The sequence below is a fragment of the Ornithodoros turicata genome, chromosome 7, assembly GCF_037126465.1.
Source record: "Ornithodoros turicata isolate Travis chromosome 7, ASM3712646v1, whole genome shotgun sequence".
Taxonomy (NCBI): domain Eukaryota; kingdom Metazoa; phylum Arthropoda; class Arachnida; order Ixodida; family Argasidae; genus Ornithodoros; species Ornithodoros turicata.
The window spans coordinates 22,235,840-22,263,229 of NC_088207.1; the positions used below are offsets into that span (position 1 = coordinate 22,235,840).

Here is a 27,390-nt window from a genome sequence, read left to right on the forward strand (position 1 = left end):
ACTTTCTCTTTTCCTTTTCTGCTTCTATTTTTTCTTTTTCTCTTTCTTTCTTTCTTTTTTTTTCTTTTGGGAATAGCAAGTCGGCCTTGGCTTGTCTGACCTTCCCCCCTTTCTTTATCTTTAACAAACATATCCCCCCCACTCACCACTGCTTTCCTTTGAAGGACCAGACTCGGTTACCACTGGTGACGACTCGGGCTTAGCTGTCGCTCTTATCAGCCTAGGAGATTGGACGACATGCGGACTGGGTGGCATTGACAAGAAGGGTACAAGGTGTCTGCGATTCCGCTGCAGAACTGCGCCATGATCAGTCTCGACAATCAAGGACCTTGGACATTTCGCAGTGCTCAATACCGTACCACGTACCTGTTCTGGACGAACCCAGACCTTTTCTCCTGCTCGAGGTGACGGCAGATCTCTAGCCCCATGACAGCTGTTGAAATCCCGAGAATGTTTGTCCGTGTAACGATCATCTTTTCCTGCCACCTTCTCTCGATTCTGACTTCTGATCACTTCTGACATCATATCGCGTGATGTGGTTGAGAAGGCCTTAGCCTGAGGACCCGACAATGAGAGACCAGCCACCACCCTCCAGAACGAAACCACAAATCATTATTTTCATACACCCGGAGTACACACTCCCAGCCACTCCCCTGACGGTGAACACCGGTGTAAGTGCTTATAACGTGTTGACTAACCACCTACTCCCATAATCAAAACTTTGTTCAAACCAAAGCTGGCTTGGGCAAGCTTTTGCTCATCAAGCGAGCTCGGTGGGAGTATGGCCATCGCGGAACCGCCGATCATAGCCAAATGCAAGTGCAGTTTCAGCGAACTCGGTGAGAGCTCCCTTCGTGTCAACATAGACACACTGAAAAGAAGACAACCTATAGGCAAAGTATTTTACGTATGCGTGCGCTTGGTACAACGCTATAATCAGAGGTAAAAAAGAATGGCGCAAACCAACGTAGCCGAAATAAAGAGAACTTCTTTTGTTGTCCAACATTACCCTCTCCACACCCTTCAACCTAGATATCACGTCTTGGGTGGGAAGGATAAGGTCATTTTGCGTAAGTACGAGTCCCAGAGATCACTGATGATCCTACATATCCGGTTGCGAGTAGGTTGTGAAACTCGCGCCGGGAGGTGGCGAAGCGCTCTGGTGGTAGCCAAACCGGTTTCACACGTATAGGCGTGTCTCTGGTGATGTTGTGATGGACAGGCTGGGTATGCGTGGGCTGCTTGGAAGTCTTCCGGAGCTTCCCGTTTCTAGGGTGAAATGGCTCGCTTATAGGGCTCTTCCTTCGTGAATAGACAAACCGGTGATGTTGTCAATGCCCGTGTGCGTCTTAACACTAACAAATAGATCAAAATTGCGCGAGAAATCCGCGCTTTATGATTGGGTCCGAATAGTCAAAGTAGCGTCGAAATGATGAAGACCTATTGAAACTTGCGGCGCAGTTCAAAGTGATGGAAGAGTGAAGGGTTGACAGTCTTCAAGGTAAGCTCAAAGGTTAGATGACTGTCAGAAAGATGGGGTGGAATGATGCTGTCTCTTGCCCAAGTGTCGATAAGAAAGCGAATGCGGTTGATGGTGTCCACGACGTATAATACGCAGTTGCTATGGGACCCAGCTAGATTCATGTCCGCCTTCAGTTGCTGGTGCTGGCGTTTCCCGGCCACGCACACGGCTGTCGAGCCTGTGCGTCAAACGTAACATGATATCAGCAATAAGGGAATGTCAACGCTGGTAACAGAGACCTATTACGTCGGCGCGGACCGTTTCGGTTGCGGAGAGCGGTGAGGTCTTATGGTCGTGTTGAGCGACGAGTGTAGTCAACCCGTTAACCAACTTCGTTAACTGCCCAATGACTGTTTGCAAGGTGTTGCGCTATTGATTTTGCTCTAGTGATGATGCGTGGGCCGCTCCATGAGAGTCTGGTCTGCTGTTAGATTGGTGTAGGACTGGGCACGTAGAACTTAATGGGCTTTGCCCTTGGACAATAGCACAGTCCAGGACATGGTAGAACGCGCACAAGAAGAACAAGACGAGGACAACACCAGCGCAACTCACAACTCATTTTTAATGAACCGACACACAAAGAAAACACAAAGCCCGCAACACCGCGACGCCCCCTACAGAAACAACAGCCTCATTCAGGGTCATCCCAATCAGAGATAAGTTGGGGGGAATATGTTTATTAAAGAAGAAGGGAAAAGGAAATGAGGAAAGGTCAGACAGGCCAAGGCCGACTTCCCAAGCAGCACATTCTACTGAAAGTCGAGTGCAATAGGGGTGGATGGTATGTGTCTTATCAATGTTCCTTAGGCTCAAGAGTCTGTTCAAGGTCTACCACCTACCCGTACACTGTGTTGCTTGGGTTGCTATTCCCAGAAGAGAAAAAAGAAGAAGAAAGAAGGATAAGAAAAAGTGGTGGGGGACGATGGGGTGGCTCAAAGGCTGCTGAGCAGCCCAGTGTCCTTCAGGTAGCGCTTCCATGCGCTGCTATCAAGGAAGAAAATCTCCCTCTCCGATAAGGCCACTGACGCGTACTGACGCACTTAACGCCCATCTTGTTGAAAGCATAGGCCTCTACTATTTCTCTAGTCAAGGCATTAGAGAAATAGTAGAGGCCTATGCTATCAGCAAGATGGGCGCGTCCGTGGCCTTATCGGAGAGGGAGACTTTCTTCCTTGATAGCAGTGCATGGAAGCCACTTCTCTGTTTGGGATGAACCTGGTTGAGGCTGTTGCTTCTGTAGGTGACGTCGCGGTTTTGCGGGCTTTGTGTCTTTTGCTTCATTAAAAATGAGCTGAGTTGCGCTGGTGTTGTCCTCATCTTGTTCTTCTTGTCCTTGTTTTTTGTGCGCATTCTACCATGTCGTATGTACACCAACTAGCCCAAAGTCGTTTGTTACCACAGTTCAGGGTTGCTCCACCCGCGAGTGGTCGCATACGACGGAGTACGGTCAACGCCTTTGTGTAGTTCTACTGCACTTTTGTGCACTAAATGTGCACTTTTAGGTAGCTCTGTTTCTAGCTTCAAACCCTATCTACCTAGGAGACCGTTAGCCTCGTGGTACATTATTAAAACAATTTCACCAAAATGCATGCTCCCTGTGACAGTACTGTATAACGCTCCTGGCGGATCCTCCATGTGGCGGACTTGTTTTTCACAGTGTACCTAAACGTCTTGTCGTACAGTTTCAAGAAGATAAATACGCTCGAAAAATAAAAAAATTGCAACGTAAAGATCGTACCCTTTTCCACATTTCTTCTTCTTTTTTTTTCGCATGTGAATTCCAGACATTTGTAGTAATCGGTCAAGCAATACATTGTGCATTATTTTATTAAGGATACACATTGACATATGCTCTCTGTATAGAAGAGAAACCCAAGTAAGACACATCTTCCTGGCGTCTTCATCACCCCTATGCATCAAGCCGCCACTGCACAGGATTCAACAAAAGTATTTTAAACCTACTTGCAAATAGATGCGTCCGCGCTAAGTGTGGATTTTTTTCGAAATGTCTTTTCTCAATTGCAAAAATTGGCGATATATTCTTGGTTGGCAATGCAGACTTGGTTCGTTGGCTCATGACTCAACTGGAAAGGGTGCCGCACGGATAGACGTGAAATTCACTTCCAAGTCAGGAAATGGGGATACGGTTTCTAGACCTGAAATTTTTAGGAATGGGGACATTCTACACATGTACGTAAACACTCCACGTAAATATGTACTCTTCGTGAATTAAATGGTGTAAGGCTGCATAACTCAGCCAGCTTAGCAATTTTCCGCCCACACAGAGTGAGGAACGGATAGCAAATGTTTCTTCGCAAATTGTGTCCTATGTATGCAGCAAGATTTTATATCACTCGTTACATCACAGTTGACGGTTTAATTCAAAAGTATTTTCATGCATGCAACACAAATTATGTACCTGGGGATGTTAGAACAAAGCGTGAGATGTAGTCTTCACTCAGTGACACTTATTCACTCCCGTGCATTTACTCCCGAAAGAGACTATTTTTAATCCTCAAATTGGCTCTTTTCTTTCTTAGAGTGAGTGAGTGATTCGTGTCCGGTATGATGCTAACCTAACGTTTGTCGAATCCTTGCGAGTCACGAATGGTCGACTAGTGAAAAGGGGGGGGGGGAGGGGAGCAGCGCAACATCGTACTCTATCTGGCGTCGACAGTGCCGTAGCATAGGTTAAAAGCCAACATTGAGCACAAGCGCAGCCGCTTCTGCTGTGTCATTCTTAAGGAAGCCCAGACAACTATGTGACGCATTAAAACAAGGCTGTAAGACTCCGCAAACCAATCATTTTGTTTTTGACTGCCTTCTCTAGCTCAGTTACCATCATTAACGTTCTCTAGGAACGAGCATTTCAAACTACAAGCACGCGAGCTTTGGCTAATAAATGTGAATTATGTATTGCATGGATGTTCTGCACGAACTACGTTGTGTCTCAGGGTTGTGTGTTCTCAAGACGTACCTTTCGGTATTATGAAGAATCACCCGGGGTACCCTCCCGATATTCATCCGGATGCGATTGGACTGTCGACCCAACAGTATCCGCAGAAGACTCTGTCAACGTAGTGCCCTGGTCTCCCCTTCTCCCGCCTGGGATCGGTTTAGTCGTGGTGACGTTAGTGACATTTGTGCCACTGAGCGTGACCTCCGACGGTTCGCTCGATGTGGGCCCTGACAGTCCCTGCAGTGCGATGATGACACCCCCTGCGACAAGGCAGACGAGGAGGCCCACGCACAACAGGAGCGGTATGACTGCAGCGGCGCCTTCACCGAGGGCGTCCGAAAGGACGCCGTTTTGGTCACGCACCACTTCCACCTGCATTCGGCCACCAGGGCGGGGTGGGACAGCACCAAGCGCGGATTCCGCTGCTGCATTGCCTTGACCTCCGCCTGTTGATTGTCCCAAATTGCCCAAGCTCTGTACGGTGTAGGGTACATGAGTTACATGTCCTATTGCGTTCTAAAATGCGAGTTGTTAGTTGAGGGAACCATCAATAGGTGATGTCGGTTTCGCAGACAGGGGGGAAGGGTGAGAGGAGGAGGGGCTGTGAGTGTGAGGAGGAAAGCGATAAGAGCCCATCTGGGAACACAAAAGACAGACGTCATAACATCCCTCAAAAATTAACGGATACTGCATGACAGGCGACCCTCTCATTGGTCTAAAGAGGGCCCTTATAGCGGATAATCCCCATGTAATACCCTCCTTTTTGTAACCCCATCGACTTACGGTGTCGCTATGTGACCCCTTGCTTGCTTGTCCACGCAAACTAATTGCTTGGCTTCGGCTTGTCGGTCTTTGGATTCGGCGACGAAGTTTGTCAGCTTCTTCCACGTGTCAGCCGCACAGTTATACGTGGAAGATCAAATTGAACGTTAAGTTAAGCTAAGTTACGTTTTTAAGCTAAGTTAGGAGAAATCGTGTTATACAAGACGTTCACCCGTAGCAGGTTTTTCCTTGTGAAAACGTCAGCTTGAATCATCGTTTGCGAACTGATCGCTATAAGCTGTTGAAATAAAGGCCGGCCGTCTTGCGTAAAAGCTCAGTTTCCACGCCCATCGCGAAACTGTGCAGGTCGGAGCCAGAGCTGTCGTGAGGCGAGTTTGCGCCCAGGGTATAGGGCAAATCTGAAGCGCCCCCCCCCCCTCCTCCTCCTCCTCTCCCAGTGCCGTCAGAAACCCAGTAAACAAAGAAAAGAAACGCTCATTTGCACTGCCGAGATCGTGAATTCCAATTCTCTTCATTCCCGCTTTATACTGTCCCACCAACCTACCAGGGCCTGCCGTACGGCGCCCCCTCGTGCGATGGCGCCCGTGGCGGCTGCCCCTCTCGCACGCCCCCGCTGCGGCTCCGGTCGCGGCTGCTCGTAGCGCGTGATTCACCTGATATTCGCCTGATATTTCATGGCGTTTATGTAAATTGAATTCCGCTCTGATAAGATACCTTGCATGGACGCTCCTGATAGAGTGCTTGATGAATTAAACAGCGTTTCAAATCATTATTCTGCTGCATTATTCTGCATTAACAACATTCGGCTGCTTTTTTAAGATAGTATTGTGCACAATGACAAACATTTGCTTTGCAGAAAGATCGCAGTGGACAATAGGGGAATTCGCCCCTTTAGTAGATACATGTATAAATACGAGACGTTTAAGAAAACGAAAAGTTAGGCATCCATATGCACTCTGAAGACCATGACTGACAGGGGCGCCGGAACAGGGGGAGCAAGGGGAGCGACGGCTCCCCCTCATTTACGAATGGGGGAGCACGGCTCCCTCAGTGTAAGCCCAGTGTCGTGATGTTCTACGGTCTAACGGAATGGCCCGTGCATGTGTTCTTTCGGCGGCCATAAATTTAGAGAGAAATAAACAGAGAGCCTACCACTGGTCACTGTGTGCGGAGACCGTTTGAGAAGAGCTACATACGAATGATGTCCGGTTCACAGGGTCCTGGAGTTGACCATGGCAAGGTTTCTGGTGCGAAGTGCACCGTCGAAGTTTCGAAGTGCAACAAATCAGTCAGAAAGTGTGTACCGGTAGGCGCGAGCATTACTAGACTCAATCCACGGGGTGGGATGGGGGGACAGAGGCGCAAACGGGAATCGCGAAAGGCACGCAAGACACTAGCCATCTGGGGGAAATAAGGATGCCAAGAAACCGCCCGGTTGAAGACAGAGGGTTGTTATAATGGCGGTTTGCGAGGCGCAGCCACAGATTTCAATCGGTTGTGGCCAGAGTGCCCACTTCGAGTTGGCGTGTAAGACCTGTAGTACGACAAGTGCGATGGACTGAGACGAACCGTCGCACTGGTGTTGTGTTCATGTGCCGGCAGTGGCAACGTCGAGGGAGCGACATCAAGGCCTCGCCTGCAGCAGCGTTACAGGATTATCAAACGCCATAGACATCGGAGAAAGCCACACCTCTGGTAAGAGATATGTATCGCAGCTTGCGTGTTGTCTTCATATTACGTATGTACATGTTCACCTGTCATAGTAAAATATTCTATCTGTTAACCTGGTTGCTGGCTCCTCACTTTCCACCGTATCGGTGTCCAAAGTTACCCGCTGTTGTAATTTATCCGGCTTTTCTTATTGAGTCGCCCTGGAGTGATAACGACAGCGTGATACCCAGTCAAAGGGACACATTCTTGCTGAGCTCCAGACCGCCCCAGAAAAGTCTGGTTTATTCGCAGAAGGCTTGCGGATCAGACGATGTTCGCTTCCAGTCCCCACACATGTACATGCCGCGACGATTCCTGGGGACAAGTGCCCGAAGTTCCTTACACATTACTTGCCATGAGGTCTAGGCACTGCGCAGAAGTAAAAAAAGCCGGACGCACTGAACTCATACCAACTAGCCCACCACCAAGCGCTATTTAATTACAACACTTCTGCAATGTTATTTTAGATCTACTGTACAAACATGCACATGTCGTTTGCTGGGAGCACGTTTACAGTTTATGTAGCAACCCTGTACAACGCCAGCATGAGCCCTCAAGGAAAACAAGTCATGATGATGATGATGATGTTTACGGTAGCACCTTTTTTCGCTCCCCCAGTGGAAAAATAGTTCCGACGCCACTGATGACTGACACTGACCGACACTCTGACTGTCCAGGAGGCGCTCAGGTGGTGGCGGACTACATTACGGTAGGTCAGGTGAGGATATAGGTTAGTTCAAGTTAGATTTCGCTGGTATCCTTTCGGGGGGAGAGGGGCTAGGAAGTGCAGGCATTAGGTCGTGCCGCCGTGTTAGGATCAGACTGTGTACTTCTATAGCAGACGTTCGCGTAGCTTGCGGGGAATGTTATTTATCACAACTGTTGCTCATTTCGGGTTATTCGCCACATGTATAGTTCAAATGACATTCGTTTCAAGTGTCATTTTCTGACTCCTGCATATTTCACATTTTTGCCAGTTTTCAAAAGAAACGCATCAGCAGACTGCTATGGATATGCAAGTCCTGTCCTGTGTCCCCCACTCTTTCTGTCTCTCCCTCTCTCCTCACTCTCCTCACTCTCCTCACTCCATCTATCCACGTATGTACGCCCTCATAGCCACACTTGTTTCGGGGCGCTAGCACGCAATTAAACAAATATATCCAAACCGTCTTTTTGTTTGCGATAAGAGGTTCTTAACTGAAAGTAGGGCTGCATATAAGCGGCACAAACCACTCGAAACATGACACTTACCGGCCGTTTCACAATGAAAGCCTCTGGAGGTGGGATCGGCTCATCATCCGGGTTTTTAACATTTGCAGCGAAGGATAGCCTCCGCTTGATCTTAGAGGTCGCGTATTTCTGCAAGATACTCTTCACTTGGGACATGGCGAGAAATGCGAAATCCAGCCAGACCGGAGACCACTTTACGTCTTCTCAGAAGGCTGTTCCAGAATGCTAAGACCTCTTCTTCTTCTTCTTCAGCCACAAGGGAAGGACTAGTTTGACGCCACGTGAAATCTCGTCGTCTTCGTTCTCCTCACACTTCTTGGTCCTGATGTGCACGACGGGAGATTGCTCACTCGATGTGGCTTTTGCAGCTCATTGGCTTACCACTTGAGATAAGTTGGCTCTCCCAGATGCTGTCACTGTAGTGCTCTTGAAGATCTAGATCACATTCTTCTTCATTGGCCATGCTATCAACCTTCCCGAACCGCACTTTCTGGGTCTCTAAATCAGCTGGACATTCGACCCCCTCTCTCAAAATTAATCGGTCCCTGGCCAAGTCCAGCCGCCAACGCTCCGCCCTCACAGCTCCTTTGCCATTTTTGGACACCTTAGAAATGCGATCCCTGTTGTGGAGGGGCTCATTATTTCATTCCCCACATCACCATCCAGCAATGTGGTGGAGTATTGCCCTTGTCAATGAAACTTACCATTCATCATCTTAAACTTAAAGTTGTTGTTGTTGTTGGAACAAACCATTATCTTTGCAAAATGCCGCTAACCCATCTTCTGGCTTCGCAGAATACTCCGTTACCTATCCCATCATGGACAATATTAACGTGCTGGTGCCTCGGATGGCAAGAATCGATATGATCAAGGAAAGCTACGAAATCCTGTAAACCGTGAACGTTCGTCCGCCCTACATTACTCCTCCTTTTCCGAAACTGCCAGTTTCGGGGAAAGAAAAAAACAAAAACGTGTATAATTCGGGTGATGGAGCTTTTTTTTCCCTAAAAATTTTTCCCTACTGTGCCTCGCCAGTTTTGTCACAAAAAAGAAAAGCAATGTATGTACTTCGGGTGACGGAGCTCATATTTTTCCCCACTCTGCCTTGCCAGTTTTGTCAAAAAAGAATAAGAACAGCAGCGTATGCATTGCTTGCGAGTTGAGACACAGTTGTCTGAAACCGGCACCTCCTAGTTTCTCCCATCTCAAACTTCGAGGTGTTGCAAGATAATTTATTTCGAGTAAGAAATGCATGCAGCATGTGGTCTAGCTTTAAATGCAATATTCGAACAGCGTTTTCGAGGGCACTCATGCAAATATGAGCAGCAGGACTACTGACAGGAGATTTCAGACAACCGTGTCACGAGCAGTACTTCCGGGTGACGGAGTTTGTATTCTTCCCCACTTATACCGGTGACACACTGCAGTCTATATAGCTTTCGATGCGAGCGAAACAGGAACGAGGACAAACACGAGAGACACGCTACATTACTCGTCGCTTGTCCTGGTTCCTGTTTCGCTGCATCGAAGGATCATGTACCAACTTGCCCATCTACTGACGAACGAATCTAGAACTCTCTCGAAGTAGGGGTCATTTACAGCTCTGAAGGACCCTTAGGGAAATGAGTTCCGGCCGCAAACACAAGACAATGGTGATGATCAAGCGTTAGTTTATCCCTTAGAGCACACCGGAATTGCTCACTGCCTCAGCGATACGAGCATAGACTTCAGCACTGTGTATCTCTCCACGGAGGTCACCGAAATTCTATTCCCCTAACTTTATTACAGCCCATGTATCCCATTCTTGCCACAGTGTACATGCCGGTTTTTGGGCGCGAGATTATTGAACTTATCAACACTCGAACAAGATATGATAACACCCCTGAACGTCTGGCAAAGTATGTTAACGACTGATAGAAATGTTGAACATAGGCGTTTGCGTGCTAAATAATCGGGATCTGCTAACCATTGGCGGATACTGCTATCGAGGTTACGTCTTTTCCATCGGAAAGGGAGTAGTCGAACTCCTTTTCGAAAATATGAAGGGAGTTGCTTCAGGATGAGAGCCGCCGATATTTGGAACAGAGACTGTTCTTCTTCTGGGCAGAACAGTCTCTGGGCAGAGAATAGTCTCTGTTCGAAATATCGGCGCTGTCGTCCTGAGGCAACTCCCTCCATACTTCCCTATTGGCTCGCTGGATTTCTATCCGTCTCCTTTTTCGAAAACGCCGTTTTTCTGTCCGTAATCGTGTGTCAAAAAGGCCGTTCCAGCCGTAGCCACAGCCGTAGCTCGACCGTCTTAGGTTCTGCTGAAAAAAAGTTTATCCAGCGAGGTGAAATACTTAAGACTATAGCCACGCGCTGAGATTGCTTTAGTGCTTCTTCAGTGGTTCGAGCGGATCATGTGGTAATCAGGCTTTAATGTTGCAATTTAGTGTGCTCCCTAAAGTCAATAATTAAAAAGTCGATTATATCTCTATTAATTGGACCGGCAACTGAGCAAAAAATTGGTTTCCTAGTAGCAGCTCCTGAACGAGCTGTCTGTAACAGGACTGGCATGGCTACTCTTTTGGGTGTGTAGTTTCATCAAGTAGGAGGACTATACCTATGGAGGTAACCCCCTTTGCACAAATATTAACTTCCAGGAGCTCTTTGTCGTGTCTCTGCATGCTCTTCTAACCACGGGGAATATCTTGCAACTTATTCACAAGATGTCTCGTAGCAGACGACAATGTCGATGGTGTCGTCTGCTATGTGCCTAGCATATTATATTCTCTGGAACCGTGTGCACTCTAAGAAACAAATAGAGTACACCCAACTCTTAAGCAGCGTAAAATCTTTGTCACTGAGATTCCTCTTTCTTCGCGTAATGTTTACTCCTTCTTTACAAAAGCGTCGCCCAGAGCTGTAACTTAACCAACCGGCCTCGGTGGCTCAGTCGGTAGCGTGTTCGCCTTCTGATCCCGAGATCGCGGGTCCGAACCCGGCCGAGGACGTCAGCAACTTGGTGGCAGGGTACAAGTTGCTTAGACAAGCCGTCTTCCGCGAGGGACGTTAAATACGGGGTGCCGTGTGATGAGCTTTCATCGCACGTTAAAGAACCCTCAGGTGGGCAAAAGCAATCCACAGACCGACCGCTGTGGCGTCGCTCATAATCTCAGTTGTCTCGCGACGTAAACCTCCCAATTTTTATTGTGTAACTTAACCTTGCAAGGGAGTAAAAATTACTCTGCGAAGATGTGGGGTAAAATTACGTTACTGTCCTTCACTTACATTATTTTGTTACTACGTTTTATTTACTGATGAAGAGTGCGAGTGCCCTTTAACGTTCAGGTGCTATGCCTGACGTCGCCCTGGGTATACACACTGAGAGGGTTATATAGACGGGCGTACAGATGTTTCGACTTGGACGGCTCACTAACACGCACATACTTTGGCGACCACACACAAGTATTTGTTTATTTATTATACCTTAAAGGCCCATACGGGTATTACATAAGGGGGGGACGAAATGATAGCATCACAGCGTAGCAAACAACAAACAGCGAAACAACAAAAGCGAATAACACACACACACAAAGTATCAAAGGCACACAATGTAAACGAAATGCACGGGAACGTGACAGACATATGACAGAGGTGGTGTCATATGAGTAGATCGCACAGTCATCTTTTAAACTCAATGGGGTTGCTGATTGTAACAAGAGATGAGGGTAAGGTATTCCACTCAGAAATCGCTAATGGGATGAATGACTTGGAAAAACTCAATGTACGAGCTCTAGGGCAGATGATATAACAAGGATGTTGAATTCGACTTAGTCGACGGTAAGGAGTTGACAAATTAATGTCGACGAAAGGAACCTGTGAGTGATATAATCTATGGAATAGAGACAGCCGTGCTACTTTTCTACGAACAGCAAGAGGGGGGATGCCAACATCTTGTTTCAAGATTGTAATGCAAGTAAATCTAGAGTAATTATAGGTTATGAACCTTACGGCCCTGTTCTGAACAGCTTCAACGTAATTAATGTATGTTACTTGGTGCGGGCTCCATACAGCGGCGGCGTATTCAAGTTTACTACGAACAAAGGTTTCGTAAGCTACTTGTTTAACTTTGGGTGTACACCTCTTCAAATTACGCTTCAGATAACCTAGAACTTTATTGGCGCCAGAGACTGTATTATGAATGGGAGTTTTCCAGTTCAAATCATGTGAGAGGTAAACCCCGAGGTATTTACCCCGAGCCGGAACTGAGAGTATAGTGTCACCAATTTTGTATGAATAAGGATAAGGTCTGCGGTTCCGATAAAAGGGGACGTACTTGCATTTCGAGATATTCAGTGTCATCATCCACGTTTCGCACCAGACTTGCGGTTTGTGAAGGTCGGATTGTAAAGTAGCGCTATCAGCATGAGTGTTTACAGTTCGACAGATGACACAGTCGTCTGCGTAGAATCGTACAGAGGACAACATACCAGTATGTAAATCATTCACGTATATTAAAAACAAAAGAGGTCCAAGCACACTGCCTTGAGGAACGCTGGAGGTTACTTCAGCTAAAGCTAAAGAGGAGGTTACTACAGCTAAAGTACGGGTTAGGAGTGCAGTTAGGAGTAAGTTTAGAGCAGATAGTCAACGGACGAGAACTTGCGTATTCAGCGTGGTATGGCAACGTCATAGTCGTCATAGCAGCGTAAAGAGAGTATCGGAAGAGTAAGAGACCAGAGTAAAGATGGGCAGAAAAGAAAGAGTTTGAAAGTCATAGTTACACTCTATTTACTCTTATTTAGCTCCTTTTTTTTTTCCTTAGAGTGCGAACGCTCAACGTGAGACGCGGCGCAACTTCCGACCCGTGGGCAGCTTTTGCATTTTCTTCCGTTAGAATATTCTGTGGGTATGTCGCTGTGCTCAACACCCGGTTACAGGAGCCTGACACGCACGCGATTCGTCTCCAGTTGAGCGTTATTCACCTCCAAGTGCAGTTTCAACGAAGAACGACCTTGGAAATGACAAGACGGCCCTTCACAAGTACCCTTTTATCGATGCCTTCGCCGTGCGGACATTCGTGCCAGGCGATTCAGACTCACATTCCCTTGATGGATAGCGTTTAGAGCGTTGTTCGTTAATTCCTTTGTTTCGTTAATTCCTGACGCGTTAGCGGCCCCTATAAAGGAAAGAAGCGTGGCGGTGGTTGTCGTTACCAGTGATGGCCAGTAGTTAACTACGTGTAGTTAAACTACTAGTTAAACTACCTGATTGTAGTCAAAAAGTAGTTATCAACTACTTGCAGAAATGTAGTGTGCAACTACTAGTTAAACTACTATTTCAAGTAGTTTACTACAGTAGTTAGGTTACTGCAGGCGCCAACTACTTCCGATTTTGCCGCAAGCTTTACGGCATGATTGTGCTTCCGACTTTTACCTTGATTGATGATTGATTACCTTGGTACCTTGATTGTTTGATGAGAACGGAGGTGCAGAGCAATTGTGCCGTGCATGTGTACTAAATCTCCACTTTTATCGCTGCTTGTGGCTCATATTTAGGTGTCCAAGAACACTATAGAATGGGATTGGTGTCGATGGACAATATTAAGTAGTTAGAGATGTAGTTAAAATACATTGCAGTAGTTAAAGAAGTAGTTTTAACTACCTCCCCTGAAAAGTAGTTGAACTACTAGTTAAACTACTCCATCATGAAGTAGTTAGTAGTTATAGTTAAACTACTGTAGAAGTAGTTAGTGGCCATCACTGGTCGTTACTACAAGACAAACAGACACCTAAGCGCGCCATACATGTGAAGAGCCATGTTTACTTCAGTCTAATCATGTTTAAGAAAATCAAGACGACATGCGATCTGCGTTGATCATCCTTGCCATTTAGGCGAACGAGGGGAGTTCTGGACGGGCTTCTTCAGGAAAGTCTTCCGGAAGACGATCACATTCATTTTCTGGAATACATGGCCCATTTGCCGTTCCAGAGCGAATAAAGCCCTCTTCGCACACGCACGTATGAAAGCACGCAATGTAGCACGAAAGCGGTTGGGGCTCGCCGCAAATGCGTGGACATGGTGTTTGGCATCCCTTGTATACCGTTCCCTGCTCACATTTGGGGGGCTCCGGGCGTTGAAGTCTCCTCGCTACAAAAAGGAAAGTAAGCGTCTCAAAATTTAAAATCTTCGTGGACGCGTGGAAGAGGATAGTTGTATTGTTTTTGAGAAGCAAGCTAATCGATCGTGAGCATAAAAACGGTCAAAACATTTCCATATTCCGGTACCACATTGGCCCAATGCGTTGTAATGAAGTACCGCCAGCGCTTACCAATTTAGTGTTACTGCCTACCAAAGTCAATACGAAAGTCAAATATTGTATCGCAACCATGTTTGGGGCTGGTAGACAGAGACAATCAGGCAAACACAAACTCGTGTTATGCTTTGTCGATTTCGACGTAGAATTTCGCGTCTTTCCGACGGGCGGTGTAATGTTTTATTGAACATGGTTGAAAGTAACACTTCTGAGGCTGGAACACACAAACAGAAAAACACAACACAAGGCTCAATGCCTTAGAACATGAACAGTAGTAATGTGGCAGTCGTCGAAAACAGACAGACAGTGCCGGGAGGCGAACACGAAATGGGCCGGTCTGACTTTTTTCGACGACTGCCATATTTCAACATTTTAATATTACGGTTCGGTTGAGGGTAAAATGGCATTACATGACTACGATTAATTACAAGTTTCAATTATCATGAATTATTTTAATTTTAAGAAATCGATTAGTTCAAGTGAAGGTCACCGAAGCAAATCCTACACCCAAATCTTTTTGGACCTTTCAAACGGAGAAAGTCCTTCCCGCAGTCCTTGTAAATTTTTATGTGTTCCAGCTTCATGTTCACCACTCGTTTACCGGCTTGATGTGATGTGGCGTGAGTGATGTGGCGGCCCGGTGACGACGATGACGACGTGCCTCTGCTGCCACGCGCTACGGCGCTGGCACAGCAGTTCTACCGGCACCGTCCTAGTGTGAGGCCACGTCCATCTGCCCGCTGGGACATTCCATCATCGCCGGTCAGGACTCATGTAGGGGAACACCACCTCCTCTAAATGTGTTCCAGATTCACGTTCACGACTCGTTTACCAGCTCTATATACTATTGGCTATATGATTAGCGTCAATAGGGCTTCAAGGGACATTTTCGTAAGGCGTTACAGTGAACACTCTAACTAAAACACAAGGCTAGTGTGAAACAAGGTTAAAATTTTGTGCAGGTTGGTGATATTAAAATGGATAAAAAAAACCAGTGCCGGGACAAGACGAGGACAAAAGGAAGAAACAGAAAACGACAAACAGTCGCACTGAAGTGCCAACCAATAATGTATATTTTCCAAAGAATGCGTGCTTATTATTCTTGGTTTGCAGTTCAGTGTGACTGTCTTTTTCTGTTTCTTTCTTTTGTCCTCGTCTCGCCCCGGCACTGCAGTTTTTTTAATCAATTTTACTAAAACCAGCATGTCTGAGCAGTTTGTGTAATCCTCTGTATAAAGACCGTTGTCATACACTACATATAACAGCAACTACTACAGACTATCAATACGTTCCTCTTTCAACGAAAGTGCTTCAACAACAATAGATGATGACGATCGGATGGTGTTTTTTACCGCGAGGAACATTATATGAAAGTGCTTCAAACAATACACGTACCATCGGCATTCATCGTCAGGAGTCCCAAAGCCGCAAGGAAGCAGAGCGTGATGAGCGATGACATTATTCTGAACCTCGTCGTTTGAGTGCGCCGAAACTGCAGGTAAACCCACTCTAGTTCTCTGAAAATACAAAAAAAAAGTTTCTTGAGAGGGCGTGTGATAACGGCGCTTAAAGTGGTTGGAACACAACTTTTTTTATTGCGTGTTAGCGCCGCGAAGCAACTGTGGCTATGAGCGGCGTACAGATGTGGACAGACGGAGAGAGGACAGCAGGACGGAGTGGGGGACAGGAGGATTAGTATGCGTCCTTGGCCGGCTTCAAGGGGAACTGTGCCGACATTCGTCTGGAAAGTCTTCGGAAAACCCAGGGAAAACCTCACACAAGCACAGCCGGCGGTAGGATTCGAACCCACCACCTCCCAGTCTACAGCACCACCTTGGTTACCACCAACGAGCGGACGCCTTAGCCCACTCGGTGGAACACTATTATAAATTCGGTTCATTGCGTCATTGTACTGCACACCAGAATATTGAGGGAAAAAAAAAATTATTATTCGACGTGTCGTACTTATCAAGCTACAAGCCCTCGAACACACTCCCGAGCAAAGCGCAGACGTCAGACAGCTCATAGTTTTGTCCATTCCCATGGGCAGCCGTAAGCAAGCGACTTATTGTCCGTTGCAACATTGGCGGCCAGAGGCTGTGAGGTCAGAGGTTCTAATCGCGGTGGCGGCTGTGCTGCGTGGGGTTTCTCCTGGGTTTTCCTCAGACGCTTTCAGACATATGTCGGCACAGTTCCCTTAGAAGTTGGCCCAGGACGCACATTTCCCCAACCACCACCGCCACCGCATGAATTTCGGGATTCGCGGTGCCTATTTTCTCCGCTTCTATCTTGACGGTAAAGGAAAACACAATCAAAGGCTGCTAAAGAAACAAAAGAAAGAGCGATCTATACACGTATAACTCTCCTCTCTGCAGTATTGAGCGACTTTTCGTATACACCCTACTGCCCTTTATTCTGACTGCTCATCTATCTTCAACGAACAGGCTCTCCGAAGTCGTTACGAAATCGGGTAGCGTAGTTTTCAAAGCTATGCGTCGCACCACTCAGCGTTTGTCGCGTATCCCAGCCATTGTGTACGAGTCGTACTGTACGGTCAGGTACCGTATTCCATGAACGTTCATTAGGCAAAGACAGGGCTGTGCATTAAACTGCGCTGATTCGCACAAGGACCTTGCACAACTAGTGACAGTAACGCACAATGGTCAAGCCTACCTCGTGGTTCCTTAGTAACAGTATACTGTGAAAAATATCGGAAGATTTTAGAACGCCAAATTGAAAGAAAACGTACAGACTATCAAGAACCATCCAGCGTCTGCACTGACTACTAACCAAATTACCCATCCGTGACCATGATATTTGGGAGATATTTCATAGTCGTACCTACCTTCTACTTGAGGGTAGAGCTTCTTCTAACGTCAGTTCTAACGCTTCTGAGTCGTAGTTGAGCACGATCGGCTGTGTCGCGCCTCAAGTGAGCCGCTGACCTCTGCAGACTTCCGTTGGGTTTAATCGCAAGTTCTCCCTTATGTTCCTAGCGGATGAGATATACGACGTTGTGGTACCCGTTGCAGTATAATTACACACCAAAGCTAGACATCTAGGCATCAACGTCATAGTGCACCCGTTGAGAAACCAAGTGCTTCCTTCCTGAAGCTAAACAGCGCATGCTTATCGTACAACGGAAGGCTGGGTCTTCCGTTGGAGCCAAGATTGTTCGCTTCCGCTTACAAGCGGTGTGATTAAAACAAACTGCAGATTTAACGTATTAGGCGCGTTCAAAAAAGTTTCCGTTTGCAAAATAAAGCGCAAATCGCTGCTTATGACATTCAAAATAAATCCCAATATACATTTCGGTGCGTGTGCCACATGTATCACAAGTCGACGTATGCCTTGCGCAAAGAGTTCACTTGAAGCGCTCGTGGCAGCCCAGAAAGACGAGACTGTGTGGCTAGGACGAGACGTAATGATAAGAACAGCTGTCTACTATCAACTAAGATAACTATATTGAAGAGCCTGCATTTATACAGCAGGTTTGCGGAATGGGGGTCTCCCATTCCGTTCCAATTCCATTCCGAGGAATGGAGATTTGCGATAATTTCATTCCTTTCAATTCCTCGGAATGAAAAGGTATGGTCAGTTCCCACTCCCGGAATGGCTTGGCAACCCAATTTCATTCCGTTAATTCCCTCAATAAAAGAAAAGGACCGGTAACCATATACTGGCAAGTCCAGCAGTGCTAGAGGAGATTGACATTACCAAGCACGGAAGAAGCACAAAGACAAGGTTATTTCACTCTTGACCGTGTGCAGGTACGGTGCAAAGGATGCGAGGGCAGAAACCAACACATTGAAACCAAAACTGCCACCGGGGCACCCAGACCATTCCATTCCCATTCCTAGGACAGTTTCCGCCATTCCATTCCGGCCTCTGCTAAATCGGGAATGATTCCGGAATCATTCCAACTCCGGAGTGGCAACTCCGCAATCCTGTAATATACCGCTCTTTTTCGCGACAAAGTTTTAGTTGGCCCGGACGGATACGACAGTCCCTTTAACTGTTCACGCGTTAAACGTGTACACGTTTACATAACAACTGGAAGGCTCTCGCTGTTTTTGAGCGCAGGGCGTCTGCTAGATGAAGTATCCAATGACAAAAGTAAAATCGCTCTAAAGCAACTGACGCAACTAACTTCTGTGAAAAGCTAACTCTAAAGCAACCAACTTTTGTCAAAATTAGTTGCGGCTAAAAAGAAACACCCTGTAGTTTCTGAATCGGCCGGGAATCGACTGAACCGGCCGGAGTTGGCCCCTTTTGCACAGACACTAATTCTACCTTATCATCCTAAACGCTTTATAAGAACTCTCTCTAGGAGACATCAAAGTGAAAAACCGGGCATCTTGGTGATGATCTTGCATGACGAACTAGCACCGGGAATGGGACAGAGAGAAGAGACGACAGGACAGGTGCTTTGTTGCTTTGTTGCTGTTACAGGCAGTGGCGTATCTAGGGTGTGGCAGGTGTGGACAGGTGCCATGGGCGCCAGGTGAACAGGGGCGCCATTATGTGGTCGGGTGTGAATGTGCCAGGTCGGTCACTCAACCTGGCACATTCATAAATGATCTAAAGCACCCGCCATTAGAGAGGTTGTAGGGTGAAACCTAGTGCGGACCACACGAAAACGCATCCCCAAGGACATCATGTTAACCATGTTGCCATGGGCGCAGGTAGCTCTAGATACGCCACTGGTTACAGGTGCTTTTGTTGGAAGTCTAGCACCTGTCCTGTCGTCCTTTCTCTCTGTCCCGTTCCCAGTGCTAGTTTGTCATACTCTATAGGACACGGTTCTTTTCGTACTGGTCATGCCAAGCGAATAATCCAAACAAGGCAGAGTCGCTGAGGAGGGCAGTACAGTCCTAGAGAGATGGTTGCAAACACGATTTGCCACTCACCCTGAACGTTGGCGGACAAGACGAGGAGACGTCACCCAGAGCACTCCACGTGGCCGTATCAGCGGTGGAACCAGAGGGGGGGGGTTGGAAAGTTAAAACCCCTCCCGAAACCCTACCTTTGGCAGTGCATTTAGGAGAGTGAAAAGAGGACGAAATCCTCCTCCCCCATATAAAGTTCCATTCTAACCCCTCCCGATTTTTTTTTTTTTTTTTTGTCTACGCTACAGGGCCGTATTGTGTACCTTCGTGGACTATGTGGCTAAGAAGTCCTGCCCTGACAGCCCGAAAAATACAGCCTGCTCATACCTGACATGGAGGTGGCACCCTTTTTATAGACACTGACTGTACCCTACAGTCTTACAACAGACAACAACACTCCCTAGGGGAGTTTGCTGTTCGTTCTAGTAATACCAAGCGAAAAATCCCAACACAGGAGAGTCGCCGCGGAAGGCAGTGCACTCCTGAACGAGCTGTCTGTAACAGGACTGGCATGGCTACTCTTTTGGGTGTGTAGTTTCATCAAGTAGGAGGACTATACCTATGGAGGTAACCCCCTTTGGACAAATATTAACTTCTAGGAGCTCTTTGTCGTGTCTCTGCATGCTCTTCTAACCACGGGGAACATCTTGCAACTCATTCACAAGACGTCTCGTAGCAGACGACAATGTCGATGGTGTCGTCTGCTATGTGCCCAGCATATTATATTCTCTAGAACCGTGTGCACTCTAAGAAACAAATAGAGTACACCCAACTCTTAAGCAGCGTAAAATCTTTGTCACTGAGATTCCTCTTTTCTCTGCGTAATGTTCACTCCTTTTTGCAAAAGCGTTGCCCGGGACTGTAACTTAACCCTGCAAGGGAGTAAAAATTACTCGGCGAGGATGCGGGTAAAACTACGTTATTGTCCTTCACTTACGTTACTTTGTTACTACTTTTTATTGGTTGATGAAGAGTGCCCCTTTAACGTTCAGTGGCTGTGCCTGACGTCGCCCTGGGTGTATACGCACATAGAGGGGTTACATAGACGGGCGTACAGATGTTTCGACTTGGACGGCTCACTAACGCGCACATACCTTGGCGACCACACACAAGTACGGGTTAGGAGTGCAGTTAGGAGTAGGTTTCGAGTACAGAGAGTCAATGGACGAGAACCTGCGTATTCGGCGTGGTATGGCAACGTCATAGCCGTCATAGCAGGATAAAGAGAGTATCGGAATAGTAAGGCAGGGCGACCAGAGTAAAAATGGGCAGAGAAGAAAGAGTTTGAAAGTCATAGTTCCACTCTGTTTGCTCCTATTTACTCTTTTTTTTTTTTACCTTGCGAACGCTCAACGTGAGACGCGGTGCAACTTCCGACCCGTGGGCAGCTTTTGTATTTTCTTCCGTTAGAATATTCTGCGGGGATGTCGCTGTGCTCAACACCCCGTCACAGGAGCCTGACACGTACGCGATTCGTCTCCAGTTGAGCGTCGTTCACCTACACGTGCAGTTGCAATGATGAAAGACCTTGGAAATGACAAGACGGCCCATCACAAATTCCCTTTTATCGATGCTTTTGCAGTGCGGACATTTCATGCCAGGTGACTCAGACTCACATTCCCTTCATGGATAGCATTTAGAGCGTTGTTCGTTAATTCTTTTGTTTCGTTAATTGCTGACGCGTTAGCTACTCCTAAAGAAGACAAGCATGGCGGTGGTTGTCGTTACCACTAAGACAAACAGACTCTTCAGCACGCCATGCATGTGAAGAAACATGTTTACTTCAGTCTAATCATGTTAAGAAAATCAAGACCACGTGCAATCTGCGTTGACGTCCTCGCCGTTTAGACAAACGACGGGAGTGCTGGACGGGCTTCGGTAGGGAAGTCCTCCGGAAGACGATCACATTCATTTTCTGGAATACATGGCCCATTTGCCGTTCCAGAGCGTATAAAGCCCTCTTTGCACTTGCACGCATGAATGCACACAAGGTAGCACGTAGTCGGTCGGGGCTCACCGCAAATGCGTGGACATGCTGTTTCGCATCCAGTGTATTCCATTCCCTGCTCACATTGTGGAGGCCTCCAGTCTTGAAGGGTGCTCGCTACAAAACGAAACGTAAGCGTATCAGTTTTTTTAAAAATTCCACGGAGGCGTGGAAGAGGATAGCTGTTTGTTTGTTTGTTTGTTTGTAAGAAAAAAAAACAAGGAGAAATTGAACTCGTCTCCCGACTTGTTCTGCTACTCCTAACAAAAATTATCACCCCACCCCACCCCCCAAAACTACTTCCCAGGTCCTCTACTCTCAAGTTCGCTATTCACTGTTCAGAGGATAGCTGTATTGTTTTGAGAAGCAAGCTAATGATGATTAGCTTGCCACCGCATGTTATGAGTACAAAAACGGTCAGAGCATTTGCATATTCTGGTGCTATATTGGCCCTAAGCGTTGTAATGAAGTACCGCCAGTGCTTAGCAATTTAGTGTTACTGCTTACAACAACAACAACAACAGATAAATTAATGATGATGAATGGAGAAATTCGACACATGAGGTGCGGTCCACTACCCCAGGGCACAATGGACAGCATGAGATGTGTCCTGATGGTGATGTGGTGAACAATACTAAATAGCGGTCGATAGTCAGTGGAGTCAGTGAGACATCAACAGAACAATATAGGAAAAAACACAACGCACAAAAGCCTACCAAAGTCAATGCGAACGCGAAATATTGGAAATCAACAATGTCACGGCTGGTAGACAGAGAGAGTTAGGCAAACACAAGCACATCATGTTGTGTCTTTGTCGGTTTCGCGTCTTTCCGATGGCGGCGGTGTAACGTTTTATTGAACACAGTTGAGAACGACACTACTGAGGCTGGAACACCACACAAACAGAAAAACACAACACAAGACTCAATGCCTTAGAACATGAACAGTAGAAATATGTGAGTCCTCGAAAAAGCCAAACAGTGTCGGGGGGATCTCAACAGCCGGCCGGTCTGACTTTTTCGACGACTGCCATATTTCAACGTTTTATTGGTACGATTCGGTTGAGGGGAAAATTACATTATATTAATACGGCAAATTACAAGTTTCAATTATCATGATTTATTTTAATTTGAAGGAATCGACTAGTTCAAGTAAAGGTCACCGAAGCGAATCCTACACCCAAATCTTTGTGGACCTTTCAAACGGAGAAAGTCCTTCCCGCAGTCCTTGTAAATTTTTATGTGTTCCAGCTTCATGTTCACCACTCGTTTACCGGCTTTATTTACTATTGGGTACATTATTAGCGTCAATAGGGCTTCAATTGACATTTTCTTAAGGCATTACCGTGAACACTCTGTAACTCACAAGACTAGTGTGAAACAAGGTTAAAATTTTGGGCAGGTTGTTGTGTGATATTCAAACGGATAAAAAACCCCAGTGCCGGGACAAGACGTGAACAAAAGTAAGAAACAGAAGAAGACAAACAGTCACACTGAACTGCAAACCTAGAATAATATGCATACCTTCTTTGGAAAATAAACATTCTTGGTTGGCAGTTCTGTTTGTTTGTTTTTTGGTTTTTTCGGCTTTTTCTGTTTCTTCCTTTTTTCCTCGTCTCGCACCGGCACTGCAGTTTCTTTATCAATTTTAATAAAACCAGCATGTCTGAGCAGTTTGTGTAATTCTCTGTATAAAGACCATTGTCACACACTACATATAACAGCAGCTACTCCAGACTATCAATAAGTTCCTCTTTTAACGAAATTGCTTCAACAACAACAACAATAGATGATGACGATGAGGTGGGGGTGTTTCACCGTGGTGGTGCGGTACCCTACCCCATTACACGTGGAACATTATATGAAAGTGCTTCAAACAATACACGTACCATCGACATTCAGCGTCAGGAATCCCAAAGCCGCAAAGAAGCAGATCGTGATGAGCGGTGACATTATTCTGAAGCTCGTCCTTCGAGTGCACCGAAGCGGCAGGTAAACCCACTCTAGTTCTCTGAAAATACAAAAAGAAAAGTTCCTTATGAGGACATGTAATAAGGGCGCTTAAAGTGGTTGGAACACCATTATAAATCTGGTTTATTACATCATGGACACATTGTACTGCACGCCAAAATATTGTGGGAAATGATTATTATTCGACGTGTCGCACATAGCGAGCTGCAAGCCCTCGAACACACTCCCGAGCAAAGCACAGACGTAAGAGAGCTCATAGCGTCCTCGATAAACTTGCTCCGGGACTGCCCCGAAACCACAGTGGTGCGTGGCGCTCTACACTGGCGGTGCCCTGGGCGGAGGCATTGTCGAACATGAAACTGCACTGCACTGGTGGATCTGATGGATACTAGCGTGCGCTACCTAGAGATCTGTGCTCGTTGTGGCTCGTAGGCTGCGCGACCCGTAGCGAGAGGCACCTGGCGAGCGGCACCGATCGAATGCCATGCTGACGATGACTGTCTGCTGCTACTTGCCCGGCTACACCTGGCTACTTGCCGCTTCCGCCTTCCTCCGTGCTTCCGGCAATCGCGATGCTTCTTGGGATTGCACTCTGGCGCTCGGCCGATTTTCTCGGTGTGAGTTCAGGGCAACTCAGTGCTGCACTGAACGGGTGCGCTCCTTTAATCGAGGACGTTCAGTGCGCACCAGTGCAGTTTATCGAGGATGGCAAGCCGCACCAGGTCGCACCGGGGCGCACTGGTGCAGTTTATCGAGGACGCTATCAGAGTTTTGTCCATTCTCATGGGACCCCGTAGGCACGTGACTTGTGCTCTGCATCATTGGCGGCGGCGAAGGCTGTCAGAGGTTCGAATCCCGGTTCCGGCTGTGCTGTCTGGGGTTTTTCCTGGGTTTTCCTCAGACGCTTTCAGACATATGTTGGCACAGTTCTCTTAGAAGTCGTCCCAGGACGCACATTCCCCCAGGGCGTCAGTCGTGACGTTGCCCACCTCTGTGAGGCCGACAACGGCGAGCCCTTTCAACATTACCACCACCACCACCACCACCAGTTCGAATCCCGGTGCCGGCTGTGCTGTCTGGGGTTTTTCCTCGGTTTTGCTCAGACGTTTTCAGACATAAGTTGAAATGCATGCGTATATAGGCATAGAAACGATTGCTGCACCATAAGACGGCTATTGTTTACAGCATAAAAATATGGCAGACAAACCGTTATTTGTTTACCAATTTATTTGCTACCAGTCGACCGTTGCTGTCTAGTGAATGAACGTTCATCTTTTTCTTTTTCTTTTTTTTTTTTATTGACGCTCTTATCTTCTCATGCTGTTTTCCTATTATTGATGCCACGACTTCTGAAATTACACAATCACGATTCCTCGAAAAACAGACGTAACAAAAGCTTTGCGAGGTGCAGATTTGTATCGTGACCCCGTGCATATATTACTACTTTGCGAAAAGAGAGCAATGCCATCTAATGCTGCTTAAATATTAACTGCTATTGCTGAGGATTCCATCAAGTTGCTTCCACCCATCAGTGATGAGGAGAAAGGACTAGGCGCCTGTCATCCTGCAGCGGGGCACACTGGAATCATCGCTCTTCTAGATCATCCGGCTGCACGGTTGTGGAGAAGCATGAAATTGTAAATTCCGAAGAAAATAAACTAATATCGGTATCTGTTTTTTTTTCTTTCATATGTCTTGATTCAAACAACATGTTCAAATGATTCAAACAACATGTAGTTTTCATGAGTGCGTTCGGAAACACTTAAAAGGGGGAGGATATGTTTAACAGAATGAAGCGAAAGAAAAGTGGAAATGTCAGCAAGGCTAATGCCGACTTGCTATTCCAAAAAAGAAACTCGAAACTAAACAAAAAAAGTAAAAAGAAATGGAAACAGTAAGGAAAAGAAAGAAAGGAAAACACAATCGAAGACTCCTAAAGAAACAAAAGGAAGAGCGATCAAAACGTATGCCGGTCTCCTCTCTGCAGTATTTGGCGACTCTTCATGTACAACATACTGCGCTTTGTTCTTACTGCATAAGACTTAATGTGGATTTTACACCGGCTTTCAAACACCTCCTCGGTGTCGGCACGTCCAGCCTCTGTTCCGCATGTGGTGTGCGCGGTGACCTCCATCACGTCCTCCTGGTCTCCGGACAGTACGAGCGCGAGCGCACAATCATGGAAACTGCTCTCGAACGCGTCAATCAACGCCAGTTCGACTTAGCCAAAATTCTCGGACCGTGGTCGGACCCCTCACATTTGATGCAAGGCCTTCGAGCGGTTGCTGAGTTCCTCTCCAGCACTGAATTAATGGACGAAGTCTAATAGGACACCTTTCCATCATCATCATCTCATCCCTTCCATAAACGCAATGGGGCTGTGTACCGCCATAACGGCGGAGAATGACCCACCACATCATCATCCCATTTATGTGTGTGTGTTCTTACTGCTCATCCATCTTCAACGAACAGGCTCTCCTGAGTCCCGATGAAATCGGGTAGCGTAGTTTTCAAAGCTATGCGTCGCGCTACTCGGAGTTTGTCGTGTATCCCAGCCATTGTGTGCGAGTCGTACCGTAAGGTTGGGCACCGTATTCCATGAAGGTTCATTAGGCAAAGACAAGACTGCGCATAAAACTGGGCTGATTCGCACAAGGACCTTGCACAACTAATGACAGTAACGCACAATGGTCATGGCTACCTCGTAGTTCCTTATAGTATTAGTAAACTGCGAAAAATATCGGAAGATTTTAGAACGTCAGATTGAGAACGTACAGAGTATCAAGAACCATCCAGCGTCTGCACTGACTGCTAACCAAAATACCCGCCCGTGGCCATGATATTTGGGAGACATTCCATAGTCGTACCTACCTTCTACTTAAGAAGTCAGAGAGAGTTGAGCACGACCGGCTGTTTCGCCCCTAAAGTGAGCCGCGGACCTCTGCAGACTTCCGTCGGGTTTAATCGCAAGTTCCCCCTTATGTTCCTAGCGGATGAGATATACGACGTTGTGGTACACGTTGCAGTATAACTACACACCGAAGCTAGACATCTAAGCATCAACGCCATACTGTGCCCGTTCAGAAACCCAGTGCTTCCTTCCTGAAGCTAAACAGCGCCTGCTTACCATGCGACGAAGGGTCGGGTATCCCGCCTGAGTCAATATTGTTCGGTCCCGCTTGTGTGATTGATTTAACGACTCCATATTTCACATATTAGACGCGTTCAAAAACTTTCCGTTCGCAAAATAAAGCGCACACCGCTGCTTATGACGGTCAACATAAATCCCAATATGCATTTGAGTACGTGTGCCACTGTATCACAAGTCGACGTATGCCTTGGACAAAGAATTCACCTGAAGCGCTTGTGGCAGCCCAGAAAGACGAGACAGCGTGGTTAGGAAACAACTGCCTACTATCAACTAAGAAAACTATATTGAAGAGCCTGCATTTATACAATTCTCTTTCGTGGCAAAGTTTTAGTTGGCCCGGACGGATACGACAGTCCCTTTAAGTGTTCACGCGTTAATCGTATACACGTTTACATAACAACTGGAAGGCTCTCGCTGTTTTCGAGAGCAGAGCATCTTCTAGATGAAGTATAAGTGCGAGTCCCCTCCACAATTTTTTTCCCTTTGCTCTGGCTGTGCCGGTTCTACAGTAACTTGCACAAGAACAATTATCGTCGGCGTTGCGTAAGCGTGCAAGATATAGGTCTGGTGGTGGTGGAACTGCTCACCGTGTTCGGCTACGCTACGCTACGCATGTAGCGGGCAACGTCACGACTAACGCAGGAGGATGAGGTAGATAATTAGATGAGGATGGAGTTAGAGGAGAAGAGGGGGCATATGTTTATTAAGAAAAAAAGGAAAGGTTAGCCAGGCAAAGAGCCGGCTTGCTGTTGCAAAAAAAAAGAAAAAGAGAAAAATTGAAAAGAAAAAGAAGGAAAATGATAGAAAGAAAGAAGAAAACAGACACTAGGAGAACGTCACATGAAGTTCACATGCAGTTCACGAGTCCTCAGACTCGGAGAAAATCGA

General features: G+C 46.8%; 1 protein-coding gene and 2 long non-coding RNA genes across 6 annotated transcripts in view; 1 reads left to right on the forward strand and 2 right to left on the reverse strand.

The window, feature by feature from the left end:
- LOC135400336 (uncharacterized) overlaps positions 1-27,390 on the forward strand; it is an 82,689-nt gene that overhangs the window by 23,544 nt on the left and 31,755 nt on the right. The gene's annotated exons all lie outside the window — the stretch shown is intronic.
- Positions 1,354-8,456, reverse strand: LOC135399682 (uncharacterized). 2 transcript variants are annotated; one of them, XM_064631417.1, is made up of 3 exons: positions 8,226-8,456; positions 4,500-4,955; positions 1,354-1,700 (listed from the first exon to the last, which is right to left on the reverse strand). In XM_064631417.1, exons 1-2 carry the CDS (start codon positions 8,358-8,360, stop codon positions 4,509-4,511), a joined length of 582 nt encoding a protein of 193 aa, XP_064487487.1. In that variant the 5' UTR covers positions 8,361-8,456; the 3' UTR covers positions 1,354-1,700; positions 4,500-4,508. The 2 variants fall into 2 exon arrangements, with proteins under 2 accessions (XP_064487487.1, XP_064487486.1); XM_064631416.1 differs by lacking the exon at positions 1,354-1,700 and adding an exon at positions 3,332-3,449.
- On the reverse strand, positions 21,156-26,389 carry LOC135399683 (uncharacterized). Of its 3 annotated transcripts, none has more exons than XR_010424384.1 (3): positions 26,223-26,389; positions 23,270-23,391; positions 21,156-21,498 (listed from the first exon to the last, which is right to left on the reverse strand). It is a non-coding gene; the product is annotated as an uncharacterized LOC135399683 (long non-coding RNA). The 3 variants fall into 3 exon arrangements; XR_010424385.1 differs by lacking the exon at positions 26,223-26,389 and adding an exon at positions 23,754-23,860; XR_010424386.1 differs by lacking the exon at positions 26,223-26,389 and adding an exon at positions 23,482-23,624.